This window comes from Fusarium vanettenii (assembly GCF_000151355.1).
Source record: "Fusarium vanettenii 77-13-4 chromosome 1 genomic scaffold NECHAsca_1_chr1_3_0, whole genome shotgun sequence".
In the NCBI taxonomy this organism is placed as follows: domain Eukaryota; kingdom Fungi; phylum Ascomycota; class Sordariomycetes; order Hypocreales; family Nectriaceae; genus Fusarium; species Fusarium vanettenii.
Window position 1 is genome coordinate 3,317,422 of NW_003315881.1, and position 15,878 is coordinate 3,333,299.

General features: G+C 53.2%; 6 protein-coding genes across 6 annotated transcripts; 3 read left to right on the plus strand and 3 right to left on the minus strand.

Moving 5' to 3' along the window:
* The first annotated feature begins 1,546 nt into the window (after positions 1-1,546).
* NECHADRAFT_102392 (uncharacterized protein) lies at positions 1,547-2,501 on the plus strand. Its single transcript, XM_003053755.1, has 2 exons — positions 1,547-2,329; positions 2,384-2,501. Exons 1-2 carry the CDS (start codon positions 1,696-1,698, stop codon positions 2,443-2,445), a joined length of 696 nt encoding a protein of 231 aa, XP_003053801.1. The 5' UTR covers positions 1,547-1,695; the 3' UTR covers positions 2,446-2,501.
* Positions 2,502-3,302: 801 nt separating this feature from the next.
* NECHADRAFT_75303 (uncharacterized protein) lies at positions 3,303-4,811 on the minus strand (the record flags this gene model as incomplete). Its single annotated transcript, XM_003054462.1, has 1 exon — positions 3,303-4,811. The coding sequence occupies one exon, from the start codon at positions 4,809-4,811 to the stop codon at positions 3,303-3,305; it is 1,509 nt and encodes a 502-aa protein (XP_003054508.1).
* Positions 4,812-5,765: 954 nt separating this feature from the next.
* NECHADRAFT_75304 (uncharacterized protein) lies at positions 5,766-8,196 on the plus strand (the record flags this gene model as incomplete). The annotated part of the gene is made up of 3 exons (XM_003053756.1): positions 5,766-6,076; positions 6,127-8,046; positions 8,115-8,196. The coding sequence occupies 3 exons, from the start codon at positions 5,766-5,768 to the stop codon at positions 8,194-8,196; spliced, it is 2,313 nt and encodes a 770-aa protein (XP_003053802.1).
* Positions 8,197-8,638: 442 nt separating this feature from the next.
* On the minus strand, positions 8,639-10,348 carry NECHADRAFT_98944 (uncharacterized protein; the record flags this gene model as incomplete). The annotated part of the gene is made up of 3 exons (XM_003054463.1): positions 8,639-9,682; positions 9,730-10,179; positions 10,294-10,348. 3 exons carry the CDS (start codon positions 10,346-10,348, stop codon positions 8,967-8,969), a joined length of 1,221 nt encoding a protein of 406 aa, XP_003054509.1. The 3' UTR covers positions 8,639-8,966.
* A 1,177-nt stretch (positions 10,349-11,525) lies between these two features.
* On the plus strand, positions 11,526-12,882 carry NECHADRAFT_75306 (uncharacterized protein; the record flags this gene model as incomplete). Its single annotated transcript, XM_003053757.1, has 4 exons — positions 11,526-11,993; positions 12,101-12,410; positions 12,482-12,608; positions 12,789-12,882. The coding sequence occupies 4 exons, from the start codon at positions 11,526-11,528 to the stop codon at positions 12,880-12,882; spliced, it is 999 nt and encodes a 332-aa protein (XP_003053803.1).
* A 29-nt stretch (positions 12,883-12,911) lies between these two features.
* On the minus strand, positions 12,912-15,603 carry NFB2101 (uncharacterized protein; the record flags this gene model as incomplete). The annotated part of the gene is made up of 4 exons (XM_003054464.1): positions 12,912-13,892; positions 13,943-15,035; positions 15,091-15,324; positions 15,381-15,603. 4 exons carry the CDS (start codon positions 15,601-15,603, stop codon positions 13,304-13,306), a joined length of 2,139 nt encoding a protein of 712 aa, XP_003054510.1. The 3' UTR covers positions 12,912-13,303.
* Positions 15,604-15,878: the final 275 nt, after the last annotated feature.

Consider the following 15,878-nt stretch of genomic DNA (forward strand, 5'->3'; position numbering starts at 1 on the left):
CGGCGATGAGTAGGGCCATGGCTTCAAATGGCGCATGACTCGAGGTTTTGCCCAAAGTTGTTGATAACAACGGCAAAAGATACGCCAGATTGCAGGGGAACCAAAACGGCTTGGTGTTGATGTTGCGAATCAGATTGCGAGGCAACGCCGAGTGAGTAGGGCTACGCCTAGTTGCAAGAAGCGCTTTCGATAATGACGGATAGCAAAGACGACGGGATCTTTGGTGCCATCTTTCGCGCTTCAATCAGACCGACCACGCAAACAGTCGAATCTGATGGGGGAACGGGGTTGACCGTAGGTCAGTGACAAGAGGCTGACCAGATTGCCCTGTCTCTTTTCTCCTCGGTTCGCGCCCGATTCCCAAAGTCAGGCCACGAAGGATGTTCCGGAGGGCTCCGAAAGCCGCCGTCTGGGGGTGTTACGGAGCCGAGGAGATGGGCATTCCGTATTTCAAGGCAGCGGACGGTACGGCCTTGAACTGGTCGGCGAGGTGTCGTAAAGTCCCCGACGGATGAACGGCCAAGTTGCGGCTCTGTAGGACGCAGTGCCGGCCGACGACCCGAGAGGTATTAATGAAGGGATATCCACCGAGCCGCAATGTCAGATCTTACAAGATGGACTTGCAGACGTTATTCAGCATGAACACTTGATGACTGTCCCGAGCAGTTGAGCAGTCGGCGGTCGTGCCGAGCAAGGGACCCCATCAAGCGGCACAGCTACCGTGCCTGGAACGGGTTACGGCAGACCGAGACGATATAAGAGTGAGAGCTGTGCCGCTCTCGCCGCAAAATGCCGCACAGGTTGCCGCTATTTCGGGGACCAAGGCGGCGGCGACCAGCGGCTGGATCGGGCTTGCACTGTTTAAAAATATCATGTTGTCGCGGGTAAAGTAGGAATTGGGGATTCGAGACTGTCTTTGTCGAGGAATATGTCGAAATCAGCAGATGGGCAGACTTTTGGTACGACACGCGCGCGCGTGGATGTGCGTGCGCAAAGCGAGGAGGGACAACAAATGTTAAGGGGATGATATATATTGACTCCTCTGTTCTATCAGCGAGATGTCTTTCTCCTCTACTCATTCTCTCGAATCTCGTTGGAATTCAGCATCTCTTTTGCGCTGCGCCTATCTCTACCTATCTCTCTCAAGCCAAAAGTTTAAAGGCCCTCGGCGTCTCGGTCATAATTCGGTCTTGGTTACAACGGACGGCTTCGGAAGAATCTGACATCATTCATTTGCCGAAACCCGTCGTCATTCACAGCGAAAGACAAGAAACTGTGTGTGTGTGTGTCGATTCCTTCTCTTTTTTCGCATACGACGGCACACGACACACTGTCAAGGCTTTTGTCATCATCGACGTTTGTTCGGGATACGCGATAATTGTATTTTCATCAAAAACACACCATCAACATAAAAAGACCGACAGCCTGCGCATCAAACAGACGCCTTCTCATATCAAATCGGCCTTCTTTGATAACTCTCCGAGAGCCATTTTTTACCAATTGACCCACACTGGGCTGAGCGCGGGCACTGCAACCACCTCATTCCCTATCATACGACATTTATTACGACCTCATCCACTTCCTGGGGTAAGCTACAGTCAAGGTCTTGAAATCTAAAAAGAACCGCACGCGAGCTTTCTCTTACGAATTGGACTTGTCAACCATCTCCCCAATACTCTACCAACTACCGCAATCATGAAGATCCTCACCAAGGAAGAGGAAGAGGCCCACTACGCGGCTGTCGTCAAGGGCGGTCTCATCGGAGGCACCATTGGCATCGGTGTCGGTGTTGGAGGCGTCATTTTCGCCTCGCGACGATACGCAGCCTTCCGAGGCCTCACCATCCCTTTCCGGACCTTCCTCATCACCTCGGCCGGTACCTTTGGCGCCATCATCAACGCCGATCGATGGTCCATGGCCTTCCAGAAGGAGCAGAACCCCATGAACTTTTACCAGGACGAGACCCAGCGCGTCCAGCAGATCACGCGCGAGAACCAGTCCGCCTACGAGCGATTCATGGAGTACGGCAAGGAGAACCGCTACTCCATCGTCTTCATCTCGTGGCTGGCCTCCATGGGCCTCGCTTTCGCCCTCGTCAGCCGCTCCCCCATGAACACGGCCAACAAGGTCGTCCAGGCCCGTGTCTACGCCCAGGGCTTGACACTTGCCGTCCTCATCATCTCGGCCGTCTTTGAGATGAACGACGCCAAGTCTGGCAGCGGCCGCTGGCAGACCGTCATGGTCATTGATCCCGATGACCCCGAACACAAGCACCTCATCGAGAAGAGGATTCACAAGGAGGAGTACGAGGGACAGGATCTCTGGAAGGGTAAGTTACAATGATATCTAAAGTAGCGAGATTGAGGCTAATTGAGTAAAATAGACATGGTTGCCGCTGAGGAGCGACGATTAGCTGCCAAGAAGGCTTCCGAGACCAAGATCTAAGCGACCAGAACCTCTGAACAACCACATGACAACCACACATCATCGACGAAACCCCTACGAATCACCTCTAATAAAAAATCCACAAACCAATCGGCGCTACATCATAGGAGGAGGGAACGACGGAATTGGACCCAGTATGAATGGGTATGACAGCGGGGAGACGTAAGGAGTTTCATGATTTACCAACCAAAGAACAGAATAGTTCTTGGTAAAAAGGGGAAAGATTCTTAACATCACTCCCAACACTTGAAAATAACCTCTCATGTTTTTTCCTACCTGTATAGAATAGGACGCAACGAGGGGGCCAAAACGGGGGCATGGGGACTTGTATCAAAGGGCAATGACCTCGGCTGGCGATTGGTCCCGGCGGCTTTGAAATGATTTGAATTTGTTCTGTATCATACCTAGAAGACATGATGATATCAAAAAAAAACACCATACCAACAAGTATACATGCCTGCAAAACGTGATCAAGAATGAGGGTGGAGATGCTTGGTAGACCAGCAGCAGGTATAGTGCGAAAGGGCTCGTTCACAAGTTCAATTAAGAGCAGGCTTAGAGTAGGAGATTATACCCCATGGCAGAAGAGAGGTCTGTATAGTCTCTCGTCGTTATTCATCTTATTCTTATGCCAAAACATAACCTCAAGATATATGTCGTGTATGAACTGTCTGCTCGTGGGAATAACCAACATGTTAAATTCATCTAAAAACACTCATACCACCGACTCCCTGCTATATCTCTTTTTTCCGAGGCTCTCGCTTCCATCTCTTGATATCCGCTAGACCCAACCCTCTGTAGACAGTAAACCAAGCACAAACACACTGAAATACCCAAAGAGTTCACCCAGCCGTGGTCTAGACCTCGATAGTAAAGTGGCTGATCTGCGAGTAATAGGCATGCACAGCTAGTTCCAGAAGCATTACATCGCCAAACACCTCGCTCCCGTCAAAGCCGCCTATCACAATAAGACGGCTGTCGTATAATGCCGTGCCGTGGTAGCCGCGTCCAGAAGGTGCCTTGCCGTAAACACGCCGCTTATCCCAGGTCATCGTGACCAGGTTCAGTAACAAGACGTCGTTGGAGTACTCGTTGCCATCGTGGCCACCAATGACGAATAAATAAGAGCCCACGATGGTGGCAGTGTGTGAAAGACGGCGGAAAGCAACAGGGATGGGAACGGCTCTCCATACGTGCGTCTCGACATCGTATACCCACACATCATCGAAGCACTCGCCGCCGTCGGAGCCACCAAAGATGATGAGCTTGCTGCCTACCATGTTGGCCGTGTGGTAGCCCCGTGCCTTGGGGCGATAGTCCTTGGCCCCTGGGGTCGTCTTGTCAGGGCTGGATACTAGTCGCCATGACATTTTGTTGACGTCTGTAACATCAAGTCGCCAGATATCGTTCAGAGCTCGTACCCCATCTCCGCCGCCAAAGACATAAATGCCATTCTTGTACAGGCATGCCGTGTGCGCCCTACGCTTTGAGGGCATCTTGTCACCAATAATCCGTGGCTTACTCCACCGGAAGTTTGTTGTATCCAAAACATAGACGTCGTTGTAGTATTCAGGACCGTCACCTCCGCCAAAGACAATGAGTTTCTTCCCTACGGCGGTGCAAGTCATGGCTCTAAGAGGAACCGGTATGTCACCAACGACGTGAGGCACGGACCAGTGGAAGGAATCCGCGTCCAAAACATAGAGGTCGTTGAAACACGTTCTCGAGTCGCACCCACCAAAGACGTAGACGTTGGAACCGGTGATAGTGGTGGTATGCGCTCTCAGGCACGTATGAGGGGCACCAGACACGGGCGCCTTGGACCAGTACATGCCGGACGCCGGGGCCACGGGGATATCGGGCGCCGTCCTGGGATCCGGGAGCGGGGGGTATGCTGTATATTCTCCTCGCACTGCACGAGGGGTATGGGATCCATATCGCGCCGCGACTTGGGCAGTTGTGCGACTGGCTATTGCCGACGTTGACCGCATGGCCGTGGGCCGTCGAGCATGACGATCGTCGCTGGAGCCATCTCCGGCGCCGTTGGTGATTGACGGTGGTGGTTTGGTAGCTGGCCTCGAAGCAGACGAAGCAGGGGGTTGTGAGGCGCCTTGTGATGTTGACTGAGAGCGCTGACGTATTGAAAGATCGGAGGGTTTGCGGCGATTTGCCTGGATGCTCTTGCTGGCGAGATGACCTGGGGTATGACTCCTGGGTAAGGGCGTAGGATCGCTCGACTCGTCGTCGTCGGAATCATCGTCGACAAAGCTAGGCCTTGCTGCTGTAGGAGCGCCGACGGGCCTCTGGGCTCGCACTACCCTGGTCTTGAGAGGCGACTTATCGGAAGACCTGCCCGAATCCGCCATGTTCTCGCAGGTCCTTCTTCATTGCCCGTGGGAAATGATTGTAGGCTTGGCTTGGGATCGAGGGAGGTGGGTGGGGGTAAGGCGACAGGACGGTCAAGGACGGAGACAGCAAGCAATGCAGTTCAAAAAGAGATGAACAATACCAAAACACAAGTAAGGCACAATACTAAAACAAAGCCGGATTGGCGATGTGCCAGAGCCAGGGAGAGACACGCGCCGTGGGTTCTGGTGGTGGTGATGATGATGTCGAAGGGTGTGATCGTGCGGCGGCCACCTTCCTTACAATAGATCCCCTGGGGTCGAGGGCCCCAGGCGGGAGCCAGATGGGGGATGGGCTTATCGAGGCTGATGTACCCTGGTACCTTGGGCACTGCGACGTTCCACCAACCAACGAGTATCTGCTGATTTTTTAGCGAGGGTTAGCGAAGTTTAACCCCTGTGGCTCAACCTCTTAAGGGCTTCTCTGGGCATGAGGGGTACCTGATACATCAGGTCCATTACCTGCCTCCGCTGCCCGACCTGGCCTGGACTTCATGCGGCCTGCCCCACCAAACCCGCTGTGGGAAGGAGTCTCTAGCGCATCCATAGCTTGGTCTATCAGATCGAGATTTTTTTCTATTGTAGGGCCCTCGACTTCGAGAACAAACGCTTCTTGACAATAGCAAACGCCAGATCAACACTGGCGGTTTTTTCAACGACTTCATTAGTCATATAATCAAACGGTAAGCTACTCCAATTGACTTCGCGACATGCGCAATTCCTCGAGAAATTCCGCCTACCTTCTCTTTCAAACATCACCTCTCTCACCTCCCTCGCCTCCCACTCCCACTCTTACACTCACATCCCTGACCTTTACAAGTTCAAGCCTCACTCACCACTCCTAGGTTCTTTTCGCTTAGCTCGCATATGCATAGAGCGTATTGATTCTCACCGCTATCACTGCGCACTGAAATCATGAGCGAGCAGGCAGACGCCCAGATGGGCGGCGTCACTCCAGAGCCTCAGCGCGCCGAGGTTGCGGCCGACGCCAGCAACGTCACTACCGCCGCCGCTGCAGATGATGGAGAGAGGGCTTCGAAGAGACTTAAGATGAACGACTCGACCCCATCTCAATCTGTGCCCGGAGAGGGTCTACATGACGCGCCCGCTGCTAAGGATCAGAAGGCGGCCAACGGTGAGAAGGAGCAGGCTCAAGAGTCAAAGTCTGACTCCAAGACTAAGCACGTTGATGGACGCACCAAGGGAGTCGCACCCATTAAGAAGGAGTGGGTCAATCATGCCCTGTGATGTTGAACACGAAGCTAATCATAGCAAGGTATCTCGTTGATGTGTCCGCTCTGAAGGATGCCCCAGCCGACGATGTGAACGATGATGATGCCGCCGAAGGACGCGGAGCTACCAACGGAGCTTCCAATGAGGCAAACGGCGAGAGAAACGACCGCAAGTCTGGCAAGGGCAAGAAGGACAAGAAGAAGCAAAAGGGCCAGAACACAGAGCGTAGCTTCGGCAAGTTCGATGACGCCTTTCGCATTTGCAACAGCCGAGCTTTCTACCCCGAGTTCTCCCCCAGAGAGTGCAAGTTTGGCGACCGATGCAAGCTCTCCCACGACCTGCGCAAGTATCTCGAAGATGGGCGTCGAGGAGACGTCGAGACTTTTGAAGGCAAATGTCCCGTGTTTACGGCTCATGGCCACTGCCCCTCGGGCTGGAAGTGCCGCTTTGTCAAGAGTCACATGAAGGAGATTGAGCACGAGGACGGAAGAAAGGAGCTGGTGCTCATCAACACCTCCGCAGATAGCGGCCAGAATGGCGAGCCCCAAAATGAAGAGTCCGAGGAGCAGCGACCTGACATCTCCAACATTGTCAGCATGGACAAGAAGATTGACCTTAACCGCAAGCGAACCGACTTCACAAAGGCCGACCAGTACATCACCTGGCTCAATAAGGAAGCCAAGCTGAGCGAGGAGTTCATGAACCGCCGAAAGAATCAGTCCGACGAGGGCATCGAGGATCTTCGTGCCCGCTATGTTGATCCCCCCTTCAAGCCTTCTGAGAAGCGACGCCTCTACTTTGGTCCCGAGACTCCTACCTTGGCTCCCCTTACTACTCAAGGAAACCTACCTTTCCGTCGTCTCTGTGTTGAGCTCGGTGCTCAGCTAACATACTCTGAGATGGCCATCGGAATGCCTCTGATTCAGGGAACCAAGGCTGACTGGACCCTCCTCAAGGTCCACGACTCGGAACTCACTCCTCCCAAGATGAACACAGGGTCGGTGCCCATCTTTGAGGACTATGATCACTCCCGAGATCTCAAGTTTGGTGCTCAGATCTCAGGAAACAACCACTGGGTCGTCTCCAAGGCCGCCGATGTTTTGAACCGCTACTGCCCCCATCTTCGCCTCATTGATCTCAACTGTGGCTGTCCTATCGACATGGTTTTCAAGTCTGGCGGTGGATCAGCGCTTCTTGAGAACCACGGCAAGATGGAACGTATGATTCGAGGCATGAACGCCATGTCCGGGGAGATTCCCATCACTGCCAAGATAAGGACTGGCATCCGGAACAACCGGCCTACAGCGACTCAGCTCATCGGCAGACTGGCCTTTGGTGCACGAGAGCATCGTGAGCGCCTCGGTGCCCCTGGTTGCGCTGCCCTGACTCTTCATGGACGAAGCCGTGAACAGCGATACACCAAGAAGGCTGACTGGGGCTACATTGGAGAGTGTGCCGCTCTAATCAAGAGCTACAACAAGCAGAAGGACAGCCTCACCGACACAGCTGCCGAGCCCGATGAGAGTTCCCTCCCCAACGCCAAGGACGGCCGCATGTACTTCCTCGGCAACGGTGACTGCTACTCACATACCGAGTACTATGAGAATATTGAAAAGGCCCGTGTCGACACCGTCATGATTGGTCGCGGCGCCCTTATCAAGCCATGGATCTTTGAGGAGATTGAGAAGGGACAGTATCTGGACAAGTCGTCGAGCGAGCGTCTCGGCTACATTGAGAAGTTTGTGCGCTACGGCCTCGATGCCTGGGGTTCTGATGAACTCGGCATTGGCTTCACCCGCCGCTTCCTGCTCGAGTGGCTGAGCTTCGCTCATCGCTATGTTCCTGTCGGATTGCTGGAGTATCTGCCTCCCAGCCTGAACGACCGGCCACCCAAGTACAAGGGACGAGACGAGATGGAGACGCTGATGGCATCCAACAACTTTAGAGATTGGATCAAGATCAGGTACGCAACAGCTACGACAAGCCCCCTACAGTTCTTTCAGTGATCAGCAAATGCTAACATGTTTACAGTGAGATGTTCCTCGGTCCTGTCCACCCGACCTTCAACTTCCAACCCAAGCACAAGTCGAATGCATACGAGGCCGAGGGTTAAGGGGATGAACAAAAGCGCAAATGGAGAAAAGTGGATTTTCAAGATGATGAATGTGTCTTGGTTGGCTGCCATGTCGGATAGATTTGCTTGAGGAAGACACGGTGTGTGTACATGAGCCTTTACGACACGATAGGCCATGAGGGACAGCCGGAGCTCTATCGTAGGCCTCATGAAGAGGTCGATATGTATGATCGAGCCAATAACATTTTGTAAAAGTTCACACAAACTCATCAATCCTGTGTGCACATGGCAAGCGGTACAGTACGAGGTGACATGCCATATGGTAATGAGGTTCTGGCTTCTAAACCTTTGTCAAACTTTTTACATCTAGTCAAGTTATGAGCGTTTTTTTTTTATCTTGCTAAACCAGATATTGCAAGGTTATATATCCCGTTCATGTTCATAGAGAAAAGGGGGCTCGAAACTATTGAGAGCGCAACAACTTGTAGGCAGCTTGATGAATTAAGAATGAATGTCCCATGTTTATCAGCGTCGAGGAGCACAACTCCTCGAGGTATCTGCTATAAAGGAATATAAAAAAAAAAGACATAGTAAACCTGAACGCTAGGAACTAGTAATGTTCGTAAATAACCAAAAACTCCGTACTCATGTTTTTTTTTTGCCCAATGTATCCAATACACCCACCGTCTCGTCTTTGATTGAGACGGAGTATTCTTCAGACAGAATCGTACAGCCTGACGTTTCCATGTACAGTTGGCCCCGTTGCTCCGTCACCAGGTCGGTTCCTCCTCTTGTAATTAAAACCCAGTCTACGAGTAGAAGTGGCTCCTCTGCATGCCATCAACTGTGGCATACTCCTTCTTGCCCTCCTCAGGTCGCTCAATTGAGCTTGTGAGCGAGTTGGTGCGGCTGCTTTCGCTTGGTGCGGCCTTGAGCTTCTTGGGCTCCTGGGTTGGGCGCTTCAGGACTTCGAGATAGGTCGAGGGAAGATATCCTTGGCGACCATCGCGAGATCTACATTGCCACCATTCGCTGGGGTTGCCGGAGGGGTCGTTCTTGCTGAGGACTGCAACCAGGTCACCCTTGCGCGCCTCAAGCTCCATGCCGGTGTTGGGCTGGGGGAGGAAGTCGAAAGTGAGTCTGCAAAACTCGAGCTTGGAGGGATCCATCGGCTGCTGCGATTCCATTGCTTGGGCCTGAAGGCGCCTCTGCTCCTCCTCTTGGGAGGCAGCCAGGCTCTTGATCATCTTTGACATGAGGTAAGGGATACCAAAGGCAGCCAGGACAAAGAAGAGCAGGGGCTTCTTGCTAGCCTTGGGGGGGAGAGGCTTGCCATCAGGTCCCATGCTGCGGCCTTCGAAGCGCGCAAAGGCAGCTGGTGTGAGCGCCATCGCATCAGCGGGTGGTGGTCGGCCAGTGATCTTGGCGATCAGTGTCCGGATCCAGCGAAGGAGGGTGAAGATACCCAGTACTGATCCAAGGGTATCTCGAAGGTTGCCGAATTGCTCCGCGACAGAGATCATGGCTGAATATTGTTAGTGGCTGCGCTTGCTGTTGATACAATTCACTTACCAAAGAAGCTCGAGTGAGTAGCCATGTACGTGCTCTCAAGCATCTGGGCGAATCCGCCAAAGGCCGTGACGATGCCCTCAAGCATCTGGAAGGTAGCTTGAGTGCTATTGTTGAAGCTGTTGGTCAAGCTGTTGGGGTCGCCAGGCATGCCCATGCCACCACCCATGCCTCCGTACATGCCGCCGCCCATACCACCATACATGCCTCCTCCATAACCACCGTAGCCGCCGTACATGCCACCACCATAGCCGCCCATGCCGAGCCTTGAGTAGGGGCTTGAGTAGGGCGACGAGTATGCGCCGCCCATGGAGTTGTAAGGAGAGGTAGCCATACGGCTATAGTTGGCGGCGTTCTGGTTGACAGTGGACGTGAGGGATGAAGGGCGGTTAGGGAGAGGTGGTGCAGATGAGTCGGTAGTCGAGGTTGCGGTTGAGGGAGAGACTGTGGCAGCTAGAATTGAACGAGTCAGCACGCAGGCGCATAGACGCGGGGAAGCAGATGCAGGTGCAGGTGAACCAAAGAGGAGATGGAATTGGAGAAGAGGAAATGTTTATCCCGACTTACCAGCTGCAGTCGTAGCCGCGCCAGGTTGCTCCCAGGGCTTGGGCGGGGATGCCATGATGAAAGATTAAAGAAGGGAGAGGGGGGACCCTGGAGAAATGTATCGCGAAATCTAGATCTGTGCCGTCTATGTTGAACTGCCTAGGTCGCGCCTCTGCTGGTTCGCTCCTCGTGACGTTTTGGTGGTGGACCTCGGGAGGTGAACCGGACGCAAGATCGGAGGCTGACTCCGTGGTTTTTCCAGCCTCAGCTAGCGTTGCCGCGGTCGCGCGGGGGCAACGGAGTTGCCTCGGGAAGTACGAAGAGGGCAGCCGTTGCCAACGTCGATATCGTCGTGGCCGTCGTTCGTTTAAGAGGTTCAAACAATGGAAGGATTTTCGTCTGATGGGACACTGGGTTGTTGGTGATGATGACGAAGGAAGAGGATGGAAAACCAAAGGGGACCGACCGGGGGGAAAGCGCGACAGAATTGAAGTTGGCAGAGATAAAAAGTGGGGACGGAATAGAATGGCGACGAGCGTGATGGCTAAAAGGGAAGGAGAGGCGCAGAGAAATCCGGGGGGGCGAACGGGGCCCGGGGCTACGACCGATCCAACCTCGGCACTGCCGCCCCGCTTGATAATGTATGATATGCGTGCGATAATGTTTTGCTCTCACCGTTTTTGCCGTTTAGAGGATGGTACGCGAGTCGTGAATGCTTTATAATTGCAGCTGAGTGTCATGACGATAAAGAGTGACAAGGAAGAGTGTATGAGAGAACTTGCTCGACGATAGGGCTTTCAGCTCATTGAACATGAATATCAAAGAACTAAGCAACACCCATGTGCTTGCACTAATCCAATTGCCTAGGCTGTCCTCGATTCATTGCCTCGCTCTCGGTCTCTTCTCCCGCGGATCGCCGCCGTTGTCCATATCTTTTTGAGCGGGGAAACCTTCCATGTGACAGTGACCCTGCGTTTCGCCACAGCCCTCGGCCTATCATGTACGCCAGCCGAGCTACCCTGCATCCCCAGGTAATGAAAAGTTGCAATGAATTGGTAAGCCTAGAATTGTAAGATGAATAACTTCTTTGCTTTAGAGTGTTTCAGGGAGAGCTCCCGCTGTCTTTTAGGCGATTGAGGGACTTTGGAGCGTTAGGTTTCAGGTTGTACGTAGTATGTAGATCTTATGAATACACCTGACTTTTGACGTTACCTCAGCCAATCGAGTCTACACAAACATAACATCAACACAAAATGACCAAGAAACGACCACCAAGCCCAAATCTCATCCCCAACCCATTCATCAAGAAGAAAAACCTTGAATGGACACTAGATTCTCCATCTACTACCCAAACTGCTCATTCCTCTCTCATCCCTCTCCCACCACCCACCACGGCCGACATCGAGTCAGGATCAACCACCATAGATGACCACCTCTCTCATTTCCAAGCTCACCTTTCCAAACATGTTATAACACCATCGCCACTGCTTTCTATCCAATCGTATGCCTCACTCTACTCTAGCAACATAGGCAACCCCGAGGGCGCTCACTTTGTCATCCATCAACATGACCACCCCATCGCTGGCACGCATTATGATCTCCGACTCCAGATCAATGAGACGAGCAGCGCCAGCTGGGCCATCATGTACGGCCTCCCAGGTGATCCAAACAGTACCAGACTGAATCGAAATGCCACCGAGACACGGATTCATTGTCTTTGGGTATGTCCCGAGACCCACAAGCTCAGCCCGACAAGGTGACGGTGAGCCGAGACAAGACTGACACTAGTTTTAGAACCACCTAATAGAAACTGCTTCATCGTCGACAGGCTCATTACTTATATGGGACACTGGAACATACACTATACTCCCCCGGAGGAGCAAGCACTCACCGTCATCCGATCCCTCATCACCACCATCATCACCAGATCCACCACCCGAAGCAACCCCACAAGCTCTCTTACACGCCGCCTTTCAAAGACGCAAGATCCGCATCCGCCTGCACGGCTCTCGCTTACCGGACCCTTACGTTCTTAACCTCCGCCTCACCAAATCAGAGGACGCTGCTGGGAGAGCGAAAAGTGGACGAGCGTCTCGAACTAAACGCCGTCGTCGGGGTAGAGGCGCTCCGCAGCCACAGTATGAGACAAGTGACGAGGGTGAGAGTGAAGACGATAAAAGTGAAGACGTGCCCGTGACTGTTGATACAGCCGCAAACGCAGAGAAGCTGTCTGCGATGGAACGTGAGATCCGGGAGCTTGAGGATGAGCAAGTTCGTTTAACAAACGCCTACCCAGGGGCTTCCAATACCATTGGCAGCGTCCACCAGCGTCGATGGTATGTTTCGATGGACCGATCGGCCTGTGGTTTTGTTGAGAAGCGAACCAAGGGTCGCTCAACTTGGGAGTTAGACAATCATGTAGAACCCCACGAGAAAGGGCCTAGCGAGGCCCAGGCCAAGCCAACTGGTCGCCTGTCTTATCCATTCCACGTTCGAGGCGCTGAATATGAACGCAGTGTTGTGACGGGGCAGCGAGGTGCTGACATTCTCAAGGACGAGGGGGTGAATAATTTTGTGCAACGAAAAGGTTGGAAACCTGTGCTGAACTGAACCGAGTTACCCCTGTTATACAAGTCTCACATCAACTGTGATCATCTGAGATAATGGAAATAAATCTTATTCTGGTACATACATACATTACTGCGAAACCCTGGGCTGTCATTGTTGTTCCATGATGCCTTTTCATAGCCTCCTGGTACATGGCTGTATCCCTCGTCTACCCTTATGCCGGACCTCTCATCAGGCCCGTCTCGCAGGTTTAGCAACTTGCTACCCGGCCATCGCCATCGCCATCGCCATCCCTGTCATCCATCCGATACAAATCAGTCCGTCCTGTCCAGACTCATAAAACGCCTTTCCATGCTTGCTAACCACGCATCGTCGCGTCCTTGTAAGCACCAGCCATTCCGATCCCGAAACCCTGTAAAATCAAACACACATTTTGGAGAAATAGGAGCGTCCTGGAAGGCCTCTAAGCCTTGGGATCAACTAGAGTTGGTGCAATTCGCCTCTTCTTGGGCTCTTTGCTCTCTTCTCTTTCACCCTCGCTCGTATCTCGCTTAGTACCCGCAACACTGCCCGTGGTGCTCCGTGGCGTCTCCGGAGGTGTTGTCATTGGCACCCCCGTCACTTTACCCGAGTTCGCTGCTGCAATTCCCGGGACGCTTCCAGAAATGAGGGTAGGGTTGCTGATCACGCCCGTGGGCACAGTGCTTGACTGGGTCGTAATGGTTGCAATCGACGATGTCGAATTGGACCTCGCTGGAGAAGATGGGCGCTGAGAAAAGAGAGAAGCAGACTGAGGCGGTGATGGAGCCGTGAAAGAGCTTGCTGAGTTACGATGATGGTGATGTGAACCGTTTGGAAACGGCGACGGGGGCGCGAAACTGGTTGTCGGTGTGGGTATAGGGGTATTCTGATTTGATGACGAGACAGTTGTCTGGGACTTGGCTCGAGGAATCTCGCCCTTGAAGACCTCGCCTAATTCGCCAGCTGCGAAGGATAGAGAAGAACAGAAGCCATCGGATGATGATATCATCAAAGTCAGACCATCACTGGACCTGGGCGACTTGTTAGCAGGTGCCGGGGACCCTTGGGGAGCTGTACATACCATGCAAGATCGGTAAAGGTAGCGCAGTGGAGATTGCTCACGACGCAGATAGGGGACTTTTGTTGGGTATCATAGAGAAGTACCGAGTCCTGAGTAGCTACCGCATATACCATGCGATATGGCAGTGAGAAGGCAGGCCTAGGGCCAGGGGTGGATGAGTTCACTTCCAGGTTTGAGCTCTTTGACTCGCTTGTTGCGGTCGAAGGTGGAGGGGGCGGGTCCATTACGGAGGGAGCTGGGGAGGGCTTCGAGAGAGGTTCAGGAAGAGACGGAATGGGCTCCTCAGCGGATGACGTATCAATGGTGATATTTTTCGTAGTGGGCGGAGACTGGCGTAGAGTGTAGAATATGGGAGAACACTTCACTACCACAGACGGCTTCTTGTGGCCTGGCAAGTGGGCGATGGGAGGCTTGTTGATACCCCCTCGGGTATATATATAGACCGTGTTGATCACCTCGTATGTCGGCTTTGCATCCTTTTCAGCCTGGTGCTGATTCTGGTACTGCCCAGATGGAGTCAGGAGCAGGCTCCCATCGGGCGTGAACGTGAGTCGTCGGAAGAACGAAGTCAGGGTCTCGTTGGCGTAGAGGTTGGCATTCTTCATTCCCAAACCAGCGCTGATGGTTGACGACGGCTTCGGCGAAGGATCCATCGGCATAACAGCTGGTAGCGGCATCGAGGGGGCCGGTGATACAGATCGGCGAGAGGAAAAGGAAGATCGACGGCTGTGGCTCACGACGCTCGGGGGGTTCATAGGAAGGGCAAACGAGGTTGGTGTGCCAGGCGCAGAAGGAACTGGCGACCCAACGGAGGGGGCAGAGTCGAGGACGGCGAGCGAGGAGCGGTGGCCGAAGTCGGGAGGAGCAGGGCTGCTGGAAGAGATGCGTCGAGGAGGTAGGTCGGCCTTGATATGGCTCGCGAGCCTGGGAGTCTTGTCATCTTGGCTGAGGGTGTATTGGCCGTCCTTTGTTTTCAAAGAGTAAATATGAACGGATCGATCGGACGACTGCGTAGCGATATACTCGTTCAGAGGGTCCCATGTAACGCCCTGGACGTAGTGACTGTGCTCGGCGATTTGGCGAACCAGAGTTCCTGTTCTCGAGTTAGAGGTCGTTGGGCGTCGCATCGCGAAGTTGGATTTGCTGACCTGTCTGGGCATTATAGATTCGCGCTATGTTATCCATACTGCCGATGATGAAGTGGACGCCGTCGGGAGACCAGGCCAAGTCATAAATCTCGGCACCGCTAGAACGACACATATGCTTGGCTCTCCACGACTCCTTGTCATCTGAAGCTTCCGATCCGAAATTGTTCTGAGGTGCTTCAGTCGGAACCCAGAGTATCACGTTGCCATCGTCGCCGGCAGAGGCAAGTAGTTCGCCTGGAATTAGACCTATCAGTACATGACGAAACCTCAAGAGAGCGGGGGAAGCCAACCTTTGGGGGCCCAGCGGACAACATTGACAGCCTGATTATGCTTGGATAGGGTCGAGAGATACTCGACTTTTCGTTCCTCGCCGTCCACCTGAACCTTCCATATTCTCACATGATTATCACCACCAGCGGTAGCGAGACGTCCTTTTCCATTTGGTTCAAAGTGAGCCGAGTAGACCGGGGCGTTTTGGTCGTGCCAATTGATGATGAGGGGCGTGGCTTTCATCGCGACGACAAAGCAGATATGCTAGGGTGGACGAAGCTGGAGCTGCATAGGGAGGCGCCTGGCGAGGCTGTGGGAGAAGAGGACGCTCTATTGCTCCCACGCTCTGAAAACGAGATGGATGATCGACCGGGGACGACGACAATCTCGGGTTGATATGTAAAGAAGAAAGAATGCGAGGGTGGACTCGAAAATCGAGGCGTCGAGGCTATCGGCAGGAACGAATTCGGCAGCCCGTAGTGCAAAGTAAAGTAGTGAGCGATGACTGGTGAGTTTGA

What these genes read in the sequence shown, in the direction of transcription:
- NECHADRAFT_102392 (XM_003053755.1), top strand. Translation starts at nt 1,696, where the DNA reads ATGAAGATCCTCACCAAGGAAGAGGAAGAGGCCCACTACGCGGCTGTC. An exon ending in GGGACAGGATCTCTGGAAGG is followed by an intron (nt 2,330 to 2,383) that starts GTAAGTTACAAT and finishes TGAGTAAAATAG; the next exon opens with ACATGGTTGCCGCTGAGGAG.